A 14657-nucleotide genomic window follows, 5' to 3' on the forward strand; every position below is an offset into this window, starting at 1 on the left:
CGCGGCTGGGCCTGGGGGAGCAGTCCCTGTGAGCACCCAATGGGGGCCTGTCAGTGCGCGCTGGGGCTTGCTGGCGGTGGCCCGGCCCTGCGTGGGAGTGAGGACTCCTCCACTGGGCAAGCATGGCATTTGCTGCACCCTGTCCCCACCCCACCCCCCCAGCCTCCCAGAGACAGCTCTGCAGCTCTGCTTTCCTGAGGGGAGCAGGGAGCCTCGGAAGGGCGCTCCTTGGGGATCAAGGCTGGGGGAGTCCCTGTTAGAGGAGAGGCTGTACAAGGCTATTGTCGCAAACCTCCCAGAGGCAGGCCCCCTGTTCCTGGCATGCATCCGATCCTGGCGCCTGGCTGCCAGGTTTTGCCTGGACTGGCAAAAGGGGCCAGCAGTTGGCTACTCAGGCTCTGAGCTGGCTGGGCACAATGTGTGAGGCGACAGGGGCCCCTAAGGGGCCTCGAGTGGGAGGACCGAGGGAGCTACCAGCTCCTCTGTCCACGGCGGGCAGCTGTGCATGGCCACCAGTGCTGGGTGGCATGGGCTCAGGTCACCTTCCCCTCTCCACTCAACACCAACCGGGTCAGCCCAGTGTCTGCAGGGCCTGCCCTTCCCTGACCATCAGTGGTTGGAGGGGTGTCCAACTAAGGGCAGGGCCAGATAGGCTGCTGGTTAAATTTAGTGCGTGGAGCAGTGCAGCTGCCCAAGGTCCACCTGCCACCTCTGCTGCCACTTGGGCTCCGCTGCCAGGGGGCGGGCAGGGCTGGCTCCGCCTGAGGACCGACCCGTATTAACCTGTACTCTGGTCGGGGGGCCAGAGGGACAGGCCTGCAGCAGGGAGGCCGCAGTGGCAGCCAGCAGAGCAGAGCAGAAAGGTGCGAGGTGAGAAGCCAGCCGCCTGGGCTCCTGTTGTTTCCCTCTCAGACAAGGAGCCAGGGAACCCACCCCTCCGCCAGCCGGCCACAGCCAGGGCCCAGCTCTGAAGGCTGCCTCCCTGACCCTCCCGAGCCGGCCGCTGGGGGAGCCACCCCTGGGCAGGGCCTGCGGGGGTGGGGCCCTGAGTGCCTATCCCTGCCTGCTTCCCACTCTCTCCACCAGTCAGGAGCAAAGGAAGTTGGGCTTAGTGACCGCTGCTGGCGTGGCCCCAAGGGCAGCCCCAGGCTGGCCTGGCGAAAGGGCACATTGCAGCCCAGAGCAGCGAGGTGTCGGAGGGCCCTTCCCCGACACCACAGCCCAGAGACTCTGGCTTTTCAGACAGGATGGAGCCCAAGGTCCAGCCCCTGGGCCAGGTGCGGGGAGGTGGAGCCCCTGGTCTGAATGCCTCACTCCCCTCCCCAGATACCCCACGATTCCTGAGGCCTGCCAGATTACGCAAGGATGAGGGTCCTCTGCTGAGCCCTGCTGGGTAGACCTGAGGCCCCAGGCTCCATTCCCACCTCAGAGTCAGCCCTGCCCAGCTCTGTCAACTGCCTCCCCTTCCCCAAACGGTCCCTCAAAGCCTCTCGAAGTTTCCGTCTGTCCCTACCCCCCATGTGGGTCTCCTGCTCCCCTGTCATGGAGACACTGGGCAGGCACCAGGCCTCGCCCCAAGCCCCGCCTGCCTCCTCACCCACTCCCTGTGGCTCCCTGGGGCAGAGCTGTGCCCAGATGAGTGGGGCGGGCCGGCGTCCCCAGCTCCTCCTCCAGCTTTTTCTGTCCCTTTCAGTGGGGCCAGCAGGCTGTAGTGAAGAGGGCACCCTCTTATCTTGAGCCCTCCTCCCCAGCCTGGCCACTGAGCCTCGATCCAGTTGCCTTCACCCCACTTCCGGACTGTGCCACCTCCTGAGCCTCCTTCCTGCCTGGTCTGAGCAGGGTCATGGCCTTGAGAGCAGGTGACAGCCAGGCTGCAATGACAGGGGTAAAGGAAAAGGTGCTGACGCTGGACACCATGAACTCGAGCATTCGGAGGGTGGAGTACGCCGTTCGCGGCCCCATTGTGCTGCGCGCCCTGGAGCTGGAGCGGGAGCTGCGCCAGGTATGCCCTGGCCCCACCCCCCCCGGCCCTCCAGGCTTCACCTGGGCAGTCCAGTCGGCCCCGTTTCCCGCGTCGCATGGGACAAGGTCCTGCGGGAGTCATAGGGCCTGTTCTCACCGTCTGCGCCCCCGACCCAGGGCGTAAAGAAACCCTTCACTGAGGTCATCCGTGCCAACATCGGGGACGCCCAGGCCATGGGGCAGAAGCCCATCACCTTCCTGCGCCAGGTGAGGCCCGCACTGCCCTGGCGCCCCTCCCCAGTCAGCCCATGTGCCCTGGTCTCAGCCCTCACTCCTCCCAGGTCCTGGCCCTCTGTGCCCAGCCGGATCTCCTAAACAGCCCCGACTTCCCCGAAGATGCCAAGAGCAGGGCGGAGCACATCTTGCGGGCGTGTGGAGGCCACAGCCTAGGTAGGTGCGAGTGCCAGGACGGGCCCAAGCCCCAGGGAGGAGCAGGAACTGGAGGGAGGGTTTCTCCAGAGGAGGTGGGTAGGCTGGCCCTGGCTGCTGGAAGGGGGAGGATCACTTCCTGAAGCCTGCAAAGGGACCACAAGTGTCCTTCCTTGTCCCGCCCTGTCCCCGGCCCAGGAGCTTACAGCATCAGCTCTGGCATCCAGCTGATCCGCGAGGATGTGGCGCGGTACATCCAGCAGCGCGACGGAGGCATTTCTGCAGACCCCAACAACATCTTCCTGTCAGCAGGGGCCAGCGACGCCATCGTGGTAGGCCGGAGCCAAGGCAGGACACCGTGGCTCTTTGTGTGCGGCGGGGTGCAGCCCCTGGCCCCACCGACACGGCCTCCCCATCCTGCCCACAGACAGTGCTGAAGTTGCTGGTGGCCGGTGAGGGTCGCGCGCGCTCGGGAGTGCTCATCCCCATCCCTCAGTATCCGCTGTACTCTGCCGCGCTGGCCGAGCTGAACGCGGTGCAGGTGGACTACTACCTGGACGAGGAGCGCGTCTGGGCGCTAGACGTGGCCGAGCTGCGGCGCGCGCTGCGCCAGGCGCGTGAGCATTGCCGCCCGTGCGCGCTCTGCGTGATCAACCCCGGCAACCCCACCGGTGCGCCGCCCGCCCCCGCCCCTCCCGCCCCCCGCCCTGACGCGCCAGGGCCAGCCTGCCCCCCACGGCCCCGCGAAGAGGGGTGCGTGCTCTGGGCTGACCCGGACATGCCGCGTCCCCCGCGCCCCAGGGCAGGTGCAGACCCGCGAGTGCATCGAGGCCGTGATCCGCTTCGCCTTCGAAGAGCGCCTCTTCCTGCTGGCTGATGAGGTGCTGGCGGGGGCGCGTGGGCTGGCGGGGGGTGGCAACACCGGGCGCCCCTGGTGACGCTGTCACCCATCCAGGTGTACCAGGACAACGTGTATGCCGAGGGCTCGCAGTTCCACTCGTTCAAGAAGGTGCTCACGGAGATGGGGTCGCCATACGCGGAGCAGCAGGAGCTCGCCTCCTTCCACTCGGTCTCCAAGGGCTACATGGGAGAGTGCGTATGGGCCATGCGGGCGGGGGTGCGCGGCTGGGCCAGCCACCTCGGCCGGCCACGTCTGCCGGCGGCGCCTAGACTCCCGCCCCCCGTCCGCAGGTGCGGGTTCCGCAGCGGCTACGTGGAGGTGGTGAACATGGACGCCGCGGTGCAGCAGCAGATGCAGAAACTGATGAGCGTACGGCTGTGCCCGCCCGTGCCCGGCCAGGTCCTGCTCGACGTGGTGGTCAGCCCGCCTGCGCCCTCGGACCCCTCCTTCGCGCAGTTCCAGGCGGTGAGCGGGAGGGACGCGAGGGGCGGCTGGGGCGGGGAGCGGGCGGGGCCCGGGGCGCTGCCCTGATGGCCCCGCCCTCTGCAGGAGAAGCAGGCGGTGCTGGCGGAGCTGGCAGCCAAGGCCAAGCTCACGGAGCAGGTCTTCAACGAGTCTCCCGGCATCCGCTGCAACCCGGTGCAGGGCGCCATGTACTCGTTCCCACGCATGCAGCTGCCCCCGCGTGCGGTTCAGCACGCTCAGGTGCGGCGTCTGCTAGGTGGGCCGGCGGGTGGGGCAAGGCCCAGACTCATTTCCCGTCCTGACCGCCCGCCCACCCACCCGCCTCAGGAGCTGGGTCTGGCTCCGGACATGTTCTTCTGCATGAGCCTGCTGGAGGAGACCGGCATCTGCGTGGTGCCCGGCAGCGGCTTCGGGCAGCGGGAAGGCACCTACCACTTCCGGTGAGTCCCTGCCATGCAGCCCCTACCCGCGGCCCCTGCCCACTTTGCTTACCTTCCTCCCCAATTTAGGATGACCATTCTGCCGCCCATGGAGAAACTGCGGCCCCTTCTGGAGAAGCTGAGCCAGTTCCACGCCAAGTTCACCCAAGAGTACTCCTGAAGGACCTAGCCAGGGACTCTGACTGACAGTGCCTAGGCCCTGGGGGTCTCTGGTACCCTCTGGACTCGCTGCCTGTGGGGCTAGGCCCCGGCCTCTCTCAGGCCCTTAATAAAGCTGTGAGACAGACCGACTGCCAGGAGGCGGCGCCCGTGTGCGCCTTCCCCACCTTTGTCTCGTGAGTGCCTTTTTTGCCGGCCTGGGGACTCAGCCTTGAGTGAATGCCGCTCTGCCCTCAGGAGCAGTGGTCCAGGAGGGCTCACAGAGGAGGCTGCCTGCATCCCCAGCGCCTCCCTGGGCTCAAGGAGGAAGTCTTGGCTCTCTTCCTAATGGCCGCCTGGGGCTGCTGGTGGAGCATCCCTGCCAAGGTCTTGCCCTGCTCGTGTGGTTTGAAGTGTGTGGTGAGTGTGTGTGACCTCCTAGTGCAAATGCAGCCCTTGGGGTGGGGGGGAGGGAGAGCCCCCACCTGAGCTGGAGCACCTGAGGACAGGTGCGGGTGAAGAGAGCAGGTAAGATGCTGAGTGAGAGGCGCCCTGGGAAGAGCTGGGCTGGAGGACCCAGCCGGGGCAGGTGGACAGCCCTGTATCCTTACCCCTGGAACACGGGGATGAGCACCTACTGTGTTCACACCAGACAGAGTTGTGAGTCACTACACAAGTGGTCCTCGGAGGTAGAAACGGTAGCCCCTATTTTATACACAAGGAAACATATGTAGAAGTGGCCTTGGCTGCTGAGAAAGCGCCTTGGTCCACATGCCTGCGGGTGGGTACTGGGCTTGGGCCAGCCTTGGGCCCATGTCCGGGAGACAGCATGGGCCAGGGATCTAGTTCTTTGCTCACTAGCGAGGTGGTTCTTGCTCACGGGCCTTGCTTCCATGCCTCCTCTGGGCAGCAGAGGCATCAGGGACCCCACATTCAGCCTCCTTTGGGTGGGCCTCTTTCTCAGCCAGGCCACCTGGGGTCAGGCACGGTCTGGGCTTGTCTCTGGACACTAGAGTGTGTTGCAGGCGGCAGTTGGCTGAGCCTGGGGCCTGACCTTTGCACAAACCAGCCTTCTATGGTCCTCTGTGGCCACTGGTTTGGGTGGGGGGAGTGGAGCGCTGCCGAAACCACAGGCATAATGAGGTGAGGGGCCAGGGGCAGAAGTACGCTGGAGTGCTCAGTGGAACCTTAACAGGCCAGCTCCTGCCTGGGGGCTGCTGTGGAGACCCTGCAGCCACCACAAAAAGCTAGTTCAGGTGAGATACTAGGAAGCACTTTTGGAGATTTAGGGTCTGGGTCCAGGTGGTGGGGGCGGGGGCGGGTCTGATAACCCTGGAAGGTGCCAGCATGGGTTTGTCGCATACTACGTTCCATGCTGTCTGTCGTTGGCGCCGCAGCTGCCTGCAGGCCGCCCGGCCAAGGACTCCAGCCTGTGTCCCGCAGCACGCCGGCAGCACCCAGGTTGGCCACTGGGGGCGTCTGAGGGTGTCCGGCGCTCTGGCCCGCTCGAGTGCTCTATGGTTCCGCGTCTCCCGGCTGCGCTCCGGGCTGAATGGTTTGGAGCGGAGGACGGCCTGCGGTCCTGGGCATACGAGCGCCTCCAGGACGCGAGGCCGTGAGTGCGGACGCTAGCCAATCCAGCCCTAACCCCACCTGGCCCAGTCCAAAGGCAATGCGGCCATGTGGCCCCCACCCTTACTGGGTTAGGCCACAAGCCCACTCACAACCGCCCTGCCCCAGACTCTGAGGGAGACTTGGGATCCCACCCCAGACCTGGCCTTGAACTCAGCCCCAGCTGCCAGGGCCTGGGCTCCGGCAACCCTACGGGCTGACCCTGGCCCCGGCGCTTCGGGTCATGCACGGGAAGCTGCTGCTGCTGGCCGGTCTCTACCTGGTGCAGGGCCTGCCCTATGGGCTGCAGTCTGGCCTGCTGCCCATGCTGCTGCGAGCTGGTGGTCTCTCCCTGACTCGCGTGGGACTGGCCAAGGTGCTGTATGCGCCATGGCTGTTCAAGCTGGTGTGGGCACCACTGGTGGACACGCGGGGCTCCCCGAGGTCCTGGGTAGTGGTCAGCACGGCTGCTTTGGGCCTGCTGTGTGGGCTGCTGGCAGCCTTGCCTCCCGCTGAAGCTGGCCAGGCCGGGCTGCCTGTCACTGTGGCAGGGCTGCTTCTGCTGCTGAACCTGGGTGCTGCCGTGCAGGATGTGGCCCTGGATGTGCTGGCCGTGCAGCTCCTGGAGCCAGCAGAGCTGGGGCCTGGCAACACCGTGCAGGTGGTCGCTTACAAGCTGGGGTCGGTGCTGGCCGGCGGTGGGCTGCTGGCCCTCGTACCTACCCTCTCCTGGCCCCTGCTCTTTCTGCTCCTGGCCACCACCTACTGGCTGGCTGCTGCCCTGGCCTGGGCTGCGCCGGCCTTGCAACAGCTGCCCAGGCCTCAGCCCTCAGAACTACCCCCACACACCCCGCGCCTTCTGCGGGACTTGCTGGCTGTGTCGGGGACCCTGTGGATGGCAGGCTTCGTGCTAACTTACAAGTTGGGTGAGTGAGGGATGGGAGCCTGGGGAGCTTCAGGTGGGTCCTCTGGAGCCCAGGAACGCACTTGCGGGGCTGCCCTCTTTCTGGGGTGTGACCTGTGGGCTGGAGCCAAGTCTGGTTCTGTTGCTGGGCCTTGCCTTTCTCCAGCTCTACCTCCACGGCCACTCTGAGCTCCAGCCACAAGCTTCTGTTCATGCTGACCCTGAGCTTCACTGATGCCCAATTAACACTGTGTTCTGGGACCTGTGGCCCAGGACAGAGGCTGGGCAGCAGCCCAGCTGGGGGGCATGACGGGCCCCAGGTAGAGATGGGAGGTGGACTCCCTGGTTCGTGTTGTCCCCACAGGTGAGCAGGGCGCCAGCAGCCTGTTCCCACTCCTCTTGCTGGACCGAGGCCTCTCTGCCCCAGAGCTGGGGCTGTGGAATGCTGTGGGTGCCGTGGCCTGCTCCATTGCTGGCTCGTCCCTGGGTGGGGCCCTGCTGGCCAGGCACCGGTGAGCCTTTCTGAGCCTGCCCTGTCTACCCGCTCACCCCTGGCCTGCCCCACACCCCGACTTGCCCATCCTCCCTACCACAGGCAACTGCTGCCCCTGCTGCGGTCAGTGCTGCAGCTGCGCCTTGGAGGCCTCGCCTGCCAGAGCGCCTTGCTCTTCTACCTGGACGCCCCAGGGACCAGGCTGGGCCCAGGAACAGTTTTGAGAGGTGAGGGGCAGGCCATGGGGGGAAAAGCACAGAGTCCTGGGCCCTGCTGACCTTGGCCCTTCCAGGGGCAGCCTTGCTAAGCCTGTGTCTGCAGCACTTCCTGGGGGGCCTGGTCACAACTGCCACCTTCACACTGATGATGCGCTGCAGCCAGCTGGCACCCAGTGCCCTGCAGGTGAGAAGCGTGGCTGGGACAGGGGGGCGTGCAGGGCTGGGGTACAAGCAAGTCCTGACCTAATCGCCGCCTCCCCTCCACCCCGCCATCTCAGGGCACACACTATAGCCTCCTGGCCACCCTGGAGCTGCTGGGGAAGCTGCTGCTGGGCACAATGGCTGGAGCCCTGGCTGACAGCCTGGGGCTGCCCTGCTGCTTCTCTCTGTTCCTTGCTCTCTCAGCCATGCCCATTCTGTACCTGAGCCTGGCACCTGGCACCCTGCCTTGAGCTGGGCAAATAGATTAGCTAATAAAGATGAGTAAGACTGTGGCCTAGCTGTGTCTGTGTTTGGGATGTGTGGGGTCCTCTGACTGTGGGCACTGCCCCACCGGAAAATAGAGTCCCTAAAAATAACTTAAGTTTTTTATTCTGCATTTTCGGGCCTCCATGTCCCCACATCCCTAGGAATGGGGTTGGCCTAAGGTAGTCGCTGTCTTGGCCAGCCACGTCCCCTTGTCTTTGCCTTGATGAGCTGCTGCACACGACACTCTCTATACTGCAACATGGAGCCATTCACGCCTGAGCCGGCAGCATGGGGAGCTTGCCCCTGACGCAGGTGGTCAGCGGCCCCACAGCAGGACCTCCTCTGTGGCCAGCTGCATCAGGGCGTGGAAATTCAGGTGCAGGTACTTCCTCCAGAAGCGCCGGTCCCGCCCGTACACCTGGGCCGGGTAGCAGGGACTTCCTGCAGCAGGAGGGGACATGTGGCCCTGAGCACTGCTGCCAGCTGACTGGGTACCCAGCCCACGCCTACTGGGGCTGAGCCTCCCCGGCCTCACCAATGCCGTGGAAGATGCGGGCCACAGCCCTGCCCGAGAACTGCTGCTCCGGCCACGAGGACAGGAAATGGCGGATGTCCCTGCGGATCTGGACCTCCCAGTCCTGGAGTTGTGGGCAGCAGTGCATCAGGCTGACCCCAGTTTCCAGGGCCCCGGACCCTCTGTGCAACCCCCAGGAGGGGCCGGCACTCACCCTTGCCTGCTCCGGCTCCGGGCCCTGCTCGTCCCCTGAGCCCCCCAGCCCATCCTCCTCGAAGTACTGGCTGAGCAAAGCCTTGAGTCTGGCACTGTGCTCCTCATCTGGCTGCTCCAGGAATGGCCCGCAGTTGGGGAGGGCCATGCTGTGGCAGGAGGAGCTCGTTAGAGCTGCCCACCTGGCACACGGCAGCCCCAGGCCCTGTCCACCCACTCCCGCACCTGCGGAAGGCCTGGAAGGTACGGTTCAGGCAGGCCAGGGCCTCCCGCTCTCGGGCCTGCACGCGGCCATGTAGGAAGTCGCAGATCTGGTCCTTCTCCTGGACTGTTAGGTCCCCGGGGCTGTGCAAGTGCAAGGCCAGCTCCCTGAACTCCACTGTCACCCCAGTACCTCGAGGCACACCTGCCAGAGAGCGTGTCAGAAGGAGTGGGTAGGCAGGTGGGTGGCACACAGGGCCGGGGATGGACGCACCTGTCCTGGCCTCTGGATCCCACTGCAGCTGGCGGAGGGCCTGTCGCACAGGGCCCAGCGCCCAGCCCATGGAGTCCACCAGCTCGACCACGTCAAACTCCACAGCACAGCTTCCCCTGCCCATTTGCTCAGGCGGCTGCTTGGCCAAGTACACAGCCAGCGGGGGACACCTATGCCAAAAGGGACTAGTGACTAGCAGCCAGGTTCCAGCCCTGTCCTCAGCCTGGGGTAGGATGTGTGCTCACCTGCGGGCCAGGGCATGGAGCTGTGTGGGGCCGCCAGGGCAATGTAGGTGGCAGCGGGTGTGGGTGGGTGCCAGCAGCTCCAGCCAGTGCTGTGGGTGCAGCTCCAGATAACACAGCAAGGTCTCAATAACTGGGAGCAGAGTAGGGATCAGCAGACGTGGGTCATGGGGTATTCCCCGACTCCTGCCCCAGTCACTCACCCTCCTCAGGCAGGTCCAGGGCCTGTACTGTCGGCTGCACCGGGAGTGCCCGCTTGTGACCGGGGCACCGGACTGTGTGCTCATTGCCAGGCTGCTTGTCCTCCCTCCGGGACTCAGTCACAAAGGCCGAGGCCGAGTGCTTGTCCTGACTCTCGCCTCCCTCCTGCCCTGAGAGCTGCCGAGGGCAGGCACAGGGTGGAAATGCACACTGCACCAGCTTCTTCACGGCAAGGAAGTCGGTGGCATTGGCATGTACGTGTCTGCGCAGCTCCCACAGGTCCTCGCCCTGCAGCGGAACAACTGTGAATGCGTGGCCATGGTGCTGGGCAGGGCAGGGGAGCTCCAGCGGTTTGGGCACCAACCTGGGGCTTCAGGAAGAGGTGGCAGTGTGCGGGCTGCCCATCACGCCCGGCACGGCCCACGGCCTGCACGTAGCTCTCAAAGCTTGGGGGCAGACCCAGGTGCAGCACCGCCCGCACATCCGGTCGGTCCAGCCCCATCCCAAAGGCCACGGTGGCAACCACCACTCGTAGCCGGCCCTCCATGAAGGCCTGCTGCACCCGCTGGCGTGCCCGGCTGCACATACCGGCGTGGTAGGCTTCGGCCACAGCCTCCAGGACTCGGCCTGTGAGGGAGATGGATGGTCAGGCAGAGTGTTAACCTGGGCGAGTCTGTGGGGCACAGCCTTGCCCCTATCTCACCTCTGGGCCCTGGGGCCCAGGCTTCACGCAGGCAGGTGCGAAGCAAAGCAGAGACACGCTCAGTGTCCTCTCGTCTGTTGCAGTAAATGATGACAGAGTCCAGGGAGCGAAAACGGTCACTCTGCAGCAGTGTCACCAGAGCCTGGTGGGAGACAGCCAGTGTGGGCAGTCGGGGGGCAGGGCCTCTACCAGGCCCAGGTGTGCACACCTACCTGGTCTGGGTCTCTGTCCATGGACACAGAGAGGTACAAGTTGGGGGGGATGATGACTGGTCCCCTGAGAACATGTTCCTTGGCCACACCCAAGTGCTGGGCCACGTCGAGGGCAGTGCTATGTGTGGCTGTGGCTGTAAGACCCAGGAAGCAGCACACACCCAGGTGTTCCCGCAGCACCTGTGCAGGAGGAGCAGTAAGGACATCAGTCCCCCCTCCACCCCCGGCCTGCTCACCTGTACCTGGACCAGGCTCACCTTGCAGATGCGCAGGTAGCAGGGCCGGAAGTTGTGGGACCACTGAGAGAGACAGTGGGCTTCGTCGATGCAGGCAAAGGCCACTGGAGGCAGCTGGGCGAGGCAAGCAGGACCTCCTGCCCCAGCCCCAACCAGCGCCTCGGGCGACAGCATCAGTACGTGCACCTGGGCTGCCCGAGCCTGAGAACAAGATCAAGACCGCTACCCAGGGTCCTGTTCGCAGTCCCTACCAGTCGTCCCCCTTGAGACTCCTCACCTTCTGCAGGGCAGAGTTCCGTTGTTTCCTGTTCATGCCTGAGTGCACACAGGCTGCCTTCAGCCCTGGCGGAAGGCCGGACACCTGTAAATACAGGAGCACAGCCTGCCGAAGGTTACTTAGCCCTGGCCCTTCTCCAAATGCCTCTCCAAGCTGCTCAGCCTGACAGTTCCTGCTGGCCCCACCCTAAGCCCTCTGAGGAGCAAATACCCAGACCCTGGGTGCCAGGACTGAATTCAGAGGCACCTGGGGCGTTGGCTGAGGAGCACTGAAGCACAGGCTGCACTGGGGATGGCCCGAGTCTGGCCAGCCATAGCCCTGCTGCCCTCAGGCCACTGCCAGGCCTGGAGCTGTGAAGAGAGCGGGTAGGCCGAGAAAAGTTGGCTCCTTGCAGCTCTGGGGTGGGGGTAGGGTAAGACGCAGTAGGCCAAAGGAACGGATGAGCCGTGGGTGCCGGTTCTTGCCTTCTGCCTGCGCTCAAGGGTCCTGTTTGCACACCTGATCATCCATGAGTGACAGGAGAGGAGAGATGACCAGCGTGAGACAGGGGCTTCGTCGGGCATAGAGAAGCGCAGGTAGCTGGTAGCACAGGGACTTGCCAGCACCGGTGGGCAGCACCAGCAGTGTAGACATGCCTGGGTGGGACTGAGATCAGCGGCACTGCTCTGTGGCCCGCCTTGGCCCTGCCTCCCCCTCTCCACCCTTGGCAGCCATGCTCACCAGACAGGACCTGCATGACTGCGCGTTCCTGCCCAGGGCGGAAGGCTTGGTGCCCCAGCTGCTTCAGGGCCTGGAACACCTCAGCTGGCGTCTCTGTAGACACAGCAGGTGGTCAATACGGTCCCGAGTCACCCTCGCCCCTCAGTGTAGGTTCTAGGCTGGCAGGCATCTGCTCACCTGCTACCTGCCCTGAGCATCCTGGCTGGTAGAGTGGTGGCATGGGTTGGGGCGGGCAGGGTGGCCCAGGCTGTGCATTTTCCTCACCTGCTGAGAACAGACAGGAGTGGATGGTGTGGGAACCCCAGTATGGGCTGGCACCCTCCTAGTAAGATGGTCACTGTCTAAACCTGTCCCCCAGCCCTTCACTCACCACAGAGCTGGGAATAGGTAGTGCCCATCCTCTGGGCTACTTCCTCCAACGTGGGCAGGGTGTGCACGCCATCCTCACCCTTGCCATCCTTCTTCTGGGGGGCCAGGGTAGGCTCTGGGCCAGAAATAGAGAGTCAATAGGGCTTTTTGCTTAAGGCACCGTCCCCACCTCCAAAGAGCACGACATCTTCTCCAGTGTTTGCCCGACCCACCATCCAGAGCAGAGGCTTCACCTGTCTGGGGGCACTGGGATGCCCAGTGGCCGAGCTGCCCACATCGGAAGCAAGAATCCTTGGCGGTGGTTCTAGGCTGACCACCCCCAAAACACTCCCTTTTTTTCTGCCACTTCTGCTTATACACCTGGGGAGAGGGCCACAAAGGAGGGTCACAGGCAAGAGGCAGGAGGGGTGAGGGACACACCTACTGCCATCTCACCTGTTTACGGAGGAGATGGCCACGCAGGGCCGGGCCCTGGACGTGGCGTTTCCGCTTCATGTTGAGCCGCACATAATTACCCCTGTCGCAGACGGCTGGCCTACAAGGGACGCACAGGTGAGCCGTGCCCAGGGCCCTCTCCACCCTGGCTCAACTCAAAGCGATCTTGCTGAATGCCGAAGTTGTGGTACCTGCGGGCCGTGGGGCTGGCGGGGGGCTGTGCCTGCACGGGCGCCCCCGGACAGTGTCCTGAAAGCGCTGCGGCCCCAGCTCCCCCGGGCAGGGATCCCGCGTGGCCGCTGTTCTGCTGAGCCTGCGCAGGGCTCTCCTCCAGCTCCCCTTCCCGTCTCCGCTTCTTGCTTTGACTGCTACCAAGTGGGGGGCTTCCTGCACTGACTCTGGCTGCCGGTAGAGCTGGAGCCTCTGGCCCCTGTAAAGGTTCCCCCGGGCCAGTACTGGGACCAAGGACAGATAGGACACCTGAAGTCTGAGGCTGTGGCTTCTCTGTACCCAGGACAGGCTGGCAGACCTCAGGAGTCCCCAGAAAATCTGGGGCCCCACTGTGACAACGCTGCAGCCAGTCAGGATTGAGGGAGCCCAGCCGCAGACTCAGGGATGCCTGCAGCTGCTGGAGCCGGCCTGGCCTCAGCTGGGGCCTGGGAGGCTGGGAGGGCACGTCACTGACTTTTGGAGAGACGGTGGTAACCCCTGCATCTGGTGGCCCCGTGGAAGGCATGGATGGGGTTCTTCGTGGAGGCCGGGGTATGCGGCCCAGGGCTGGCCCAGCCTAGGAGGGGGTTGACAGACTAGTGAGCAGGAACTCAGGCTCTGGACAGCCCCAGACTCTGAAACCCACAAAAGTCCCCACCTTTAACAGTGGGGCAAGGTGAGAAGCACACGACTGGAAAAGAAATGGAGCTGAGAGCAGAGACAGGCCCTGAGTTCCTTCCAGAAGCGACCTGCTTAATGGCAGAGATGCGTGTGCGAGCTAGTGCAAGCACTTGTGTGTGAGAAGACTGACAGAAAGGAGTGTCTCGTGGTCCTGGACAAAAGGCAGTTCTGGACCCAGGACGGACTGCCTGTCCCACCCTTGCCCCTCACCTGCAGGGCGCCCTTCAGGTTGGCCTTAATCCTCTCCCCATAGTCCTGCGCAGAACCCCGAGAGCTCTGCTCTGGGCTCGGATGAGAACTCTGGGTTGCAGCCCGATTCAGGTGGGACCCCCAGCAGCCAGGCTCAGGTATCTGCAGGAGGAGACAGTGGGGGCCCAGGCAAAAGCTGGGGGGCGGGCAAAGGTGTCTTCAGCCCCGTCCCCAGGCCATCAGAGCACGAGAGGACCGCCCGGCCCTCCTGCACCCTGCCCAGTCCTCCCCCAAAGTCTGCGCCCCTCGCAGGCTTGGCGGTACAGGAGGCTAAGCCGGAAGGCTGGGGTATCGGCGCCGGGGTACCTCCTCCTCCGCTGCCGCCGGAAGCGACTGCATGGGGCCGCGGCGCCCGACGTCGCCCGCCTGACCCAGGGCCTCCTTCAAGGCGCGGTACTCTCGGTAGAGCGCTGGGGAGGCGTGAGGGGTGAGGGGCCGGGGATCGGGAGGGTCCCGCTCCGCTCCCTCACCCCCCAATCCCTCGGCCCCGCGCGCGCGCGCGCTCACCGCGGGTCTCCTGCGGCGCCGCCCGCACGTCCTCCTGTGAAAAGAACGCGTCAGCCGGGCCCGCGCCCTCCGCGCCCCGCCCCACGGCCAGCCCGCACCTGGTCGGGCCGCCGCCCGTGCCGCCGCCGGAACGCGCGCTCCCACGCCTGCAGCTGCGCCCGCACGCCCTGCAGCCGCTCCATGGCGCGCGCGCGTGCGGCCGGCTCGGAGCCCGGCGCCCGAGAATCTCCCGCCGCGAGGACGAAGCAGGCCGCCAGCCAATGGCTGCGCTCGGCGCGTTGGGAGGCGGGGCGTCGCGGCGCCCCGGGGAGGGCCAACCAATCCGCGGGGCCCCGAGGGGCGGCCAATGCGGCGGCAACAACGTCATCGCGGCGCGCGGCGGCG

General features: G+C 65.2%; 3 protein-coding genes across 15 annotated transcripts; 2 read left to right on the forward strand and 1 right to left on the reverse strand.

Annotated features, from left to right (window-relative positions):
- The first annotated feature begins 98 nt into the window (after positions 1–98).
- Positions 99–4488, forward strand: GPT (glutamic--pyruvic transaminase). 7 transcript variants are annotated; one of them, XM_039846174.1, is made up of 12 exons: positions 99–870; positions 1752–2002; positions 2140–2229; positions 2304–2412; positions 2590–2723; positions 2819–3062; positions 3193–3272; positions 3347–3483; positions 3583–3757; positions 3842–3997; positions 4085–4197; positions 4267–4488. In XM_039846174.1, the coding sequence occupies exons 2-12, from the start codon at positions 1844–1846 to the stop codon at positions 4355–4357; spliced, it is 1488 nt and encodes a 495-aa protein (XP_039702108.1). In that variant the 5' UTR covers positions 99–870; positions 1752–1843; the 3' UTR covers positions 4358–4488. The 7 variants fall into 7 exon arrangements, with proteins under 7 accessions (XP_039702108.1, XP_039702110.1, XP_039702109.1 ...); XM_039846176.1 differs by having other exon boundaries at positions 1840–2002; XM_039846175.1 differs by having other exon boundaries at positions 99–863.
- Positions 4489–5809: 1321 nt separating this feature from the next.
- On the forward strand, positions 5810–8056 carry SLC33A2 (solute carrier family 33 member 2). 2 transcript variants are annotated; one of them, XM_039846190.1, is made up of 5 exons: positions 5810–6872; positions 7215–7362; positions 7446–7570; positions 7636–7745; positions 7840–8056. In XM_039846190.1, exons 1-5 carry the CDS (start codon positions 6191–6193, stop codon positions 8011–8013), a joined length of 1239 nt encoding a protein of 412 aa, XP_039702124.1. In that variant the 5' UTR covers positions 5810–6190; the 3' UTR covers positions 8014–8056. The 2 variants fall into 2 exon arrangements, with proteins under 2 accessions (XP_039702124.1, XP_039702125.1); XM_039846191.1 differs by having other exon boundaries at positions 7665–7745; positions 7840–7988.
- A 78-nt stretch (positions 8057–8134) lies between these two features.
- Positions 8135–14655, reverse strand: RECQL4 (RecQ like helicase 4). Of its 6 annotated transcripts, XM_039846135.1 has the most exons (23): positions 14372–14488; positions 14274–14307; positions 14073–14176; positions 13728–13868; positions 12818–13413; positions 12627–12726; positions 12425–12551; positions 12193–12306; positions 12000–12089; positions 11823–11915; positions 11601–11737; positions 11103–11186; positions 10847–11026; positions 10590–10769; positions 10378–10519; positions 10039–10301; positions 9677–9962; positions 9477–9606; positions 9232–9401; positions 8982–9162; positions 8758–8905; positions 8565–8667; positions 8135–8470 (listed from the first exon to the last, which is right to left on the reverse strand). In XM_039846135.1, exons 1-23 carry the CDS (start codon positions 14453–14455, stop codon positions 8346–8348), a joined length of 3612 nt encoding a protein of 1203 aa, XP_039702069.1. In that variant the 5' UTR covers positions 14456–14488; the 3' UTR covers positions 8135–8345. The 6 variants fall into 6 exon arrangements, 5 of the variants coding, with proteins under 5 accessions (XP_039702069.1, XP_039702066.1, XP_039702068.1 ...); XM_039846132.1 differs by having other exon boundaries at positions 14274–14655; XM_039846134.1 differs by having other exon boundaries at positions 8982–9401.
- Positions 14656–14657: the final 2 nt, after the last annotated feature.

The sequence above is a fragment of the Pteropus medius genome, unplaced genomic scaffold (genome assembly GCF_902729225.1).
Source record: "Pteropus medius unplaced genomic scaffold, Ma_sr-lr_union100, whole genome shotgun sequence".
NCBI lineage: Eukaryota > Metazoa > Chordata > Mammalia > Chiroptera > Pteropodidae > Pteropus > Pteropus medius.